Source organism: Clupea harengus, chromosome 1, assembly GCF_900700415.2.
Source record: "Clupea harengus chromosome 1, Ch_v2.0.2, whole genome shotgun sequence".
NCBI classification, from domain to species: domain Eukaryota; kingdom Metazoa; phylum Chordata; class Actinopteri; order Clupeiformes; family Clupeidae; genus Clupea; species Clupea harengus.
This window is the reverse complement of record NC_045152.1, coordinates 1,743,433-1,745,932: the sequence shown is the minus strand read 5'-3', so window position 1 is coordinate 1,745,932 and position 2,500 is coordinate 1,743,433. Positions and strand designations below refer to the sequence as shown.

Below are 2,500 nucleotides of genomic sequence, written 5' to 3'. Positions count from 1 at the left end.
TTTCCAGTCACAAACGTCGCCCCTCTCGTTTCTTTCGCTTTTTTTTTTCTTTCTCTTCTGCTCTCTGTCAGTGACTCTCACCTGGCTGCAATGATTCAGTCTTTTCTCATAATTCCTCCTTTCATCCATTGCATTGCACCTTTGTGCTTTACCAGCGTCGCCTCTTATTGTCAGACGCTGCCCTCCTAGCCAAGGCTCCTTCTCTATCTCTTTCCTCCCTCATTATTCTTACTCTCTCCCTCGCTACATTTGTCACCTCAAGTTGTCCTCCAGCCCCTCCGAGCCTCTTTCTCTTTCCCCTCCCCCATCCCTCCCTCGCTCTGCTCCCTTCCCTGGAGCCGGCACACCTTCCGCTGACTACTGCCATTTCTATTCTTCTTTCTCCTGCCCTATCTCTCCCTCACACACACATCTCTCCCTCTCTCCTTCTCTCTTTCGCTCTTTCTCCATCTCTTCCTCCCTCCCTTACCTCCTGCTTTCCCCTTCCCCCTCAATCCCTATCTCCTTTCTCTTCTAGAATGTCCTTCACAGCGCAGCGCTACACTCTATCTATCTATCCAACCCTTTCCTTTCCTTTCCTTTTTTATTGCTTTTTGTTCCTCCTCGGCCTCCCAGAGTCAAGTGTCCAGTGCCTTTCTGGAACATTCTATAGCACATCCCCATAGGCGGAGTGAGTCTGAGTAAAATGCCTTCAAAACCCCCTTTCTTCTCTCCATTCCCATGTGGTCAGTGAGCAGAGAGGAGTGGGTCAGAAACGGGTCCCTCACTAAGCAGCTCAAGCCACTTACTGAAGCCTTTGATGAGAAAATGGAATAGATTCAAACTCTATACATTCAGACACACACACACACACACACACACACACACACACACACACACACACACACACACACACACACACACACACACACACACACACACACACACACACACACACACACACACACACACACACACACACACAAACCATTACTCACCAAAACCCCAAAGGCAATGATCTTCAGTATACACTCCATGGAAAACAGTGAGGTAAAAACGATGTTCAAGTTGGCCAGCACAGCATTATAGGTGTCGGAGGCTCCATCATACTAAACACACAAAAGACACACACACACACACACACACACACACACACACACACACATTCACACACACACACACACACACACACACACACACACACACACACACACACACACACACAACACACACACACACGCACACACACACACACACACACACACACACAGACAACAGACACACAAATATATGTACACAGATATACAAATGCATAGACATGAGTTAATTAACTTACTTGCACACACTCACCAATACACAAACTCATACACACTTAGACACACACACATATGCAAAAAGAAACATGTCATCACACAGTCCCATATTGTTTCCCATATGGTAACTTAAGCACTCTGAGTTCGGAAAGAAGGGTCGCAACAGAAGATCAAGTGGGGGTTCAGTGACACCCTGCATGCAAGCATTGTGCTAACTCAAGCCTTTTCAGTACAATAAGGAAAGGAAAGTATCCCTTATCTCAGATCATATCCAATTCTACCTCTTTCTGCATTCAAGGAAAATGGACCCTGAAAAACTGTTGGGAGCTGTCCTCTAATGCAGACTCAACCTATGGCCTGTTTCCATTTAAGACCGGGACAAGCCTGAGGCTTTTCCTCAGGTTTAGGCACCGGCGAATAGCCTTGGTCTTCTGTTTCCTTTAGGAGTTGTAATATCTGGGACATTCGCAAGCAGAGAACAGAGAACGCTAGAAACTTCTAAACAGTGCCTCGTAACAGTGGCGTGACTACACGTAAAATAAATTAAAACGACATTCGAACTTCATGAAACTGTCGGAAAAACAGTGTCTGATTCTTTTGAAAAGACTATTCGTAGGTTTTCATTCACAAATACAATACAAGTCATTTCCGTTGCTTGGTAACCTAAACTTACGCTACGGATCTGTTTTTAAAATATCTGGCCCGGACCTGGTGAGGATCCGCTGGTCCAGCTCGGTTCCAGTTTGCTGCTTTCTGCCAGCCAAACCCTCTGTCAGGACTATACAGCAAATACTTCAGAAAGGTTCTCCATAGGGTCGGGTGACGAAAACCACATGTAAAGTTTGGGGCCCATCTACCTCATGTCATAGCGATTTCAATAGAACCATCATACCCCAACATTGGAGTTACCTCTATGAGTTTACGGTCCTCTGAAGGAAATGACTTTTCCTCAGGAAGTCCTGAACCTAGTGTGTGGTCTATGCCCTGCCTGGCCCACCCTGAATGATAAGGCAAGTACCTTCATCATGAGCACGACGGTGTTGAGCGCGATCATGGCCATGATTGTATACTCGAACGGCGGCGACACCACAAATTCCCACATACGATACTGGAAGGTCTGCTTGTTCTGGGGCATGTGTCGCGTCAGCGGCCGGGCGTTGATAGCAAAGTCTATGCAGGCTCTCTGTAAGAATGAATGTCACCGTTTA

At 46.5% G+C, this 2,500-nt stretch overlaps 1 protein-coding gene across 3 annotated transcripts in view; it reads right to left on the bottom strand.

The window, feature by feature from the left end:
* The window catches only part of cacna1aa (calcium channel, voltage-dependent, P/Q type, alpha 1A subunit, a), a 77,981-nt gene that overhangs the window by 16,840 nt on the left and 58,641 nt on the right, over positions 1-2,500 (bottom strand). For all 3 annotated transcript variants that reach the window (XM_042708399.1, XM_042708377.1, XM_042708386.1), the window contains exons 32-33: positions 2,311-2,475; positions 978-1,088 (exon numbers count right to left, since the gene is read on the bottom strand). In XM_042708399.1, the coding sequence (XP_042564333.1) occupies positions 978-1,088; positions 2,311-2,475 (276 nt within the window). The remainder of the gene's footprint in view (positions 1-977; positions 1,089-2,310; positions 2,476-2,500) is intronic.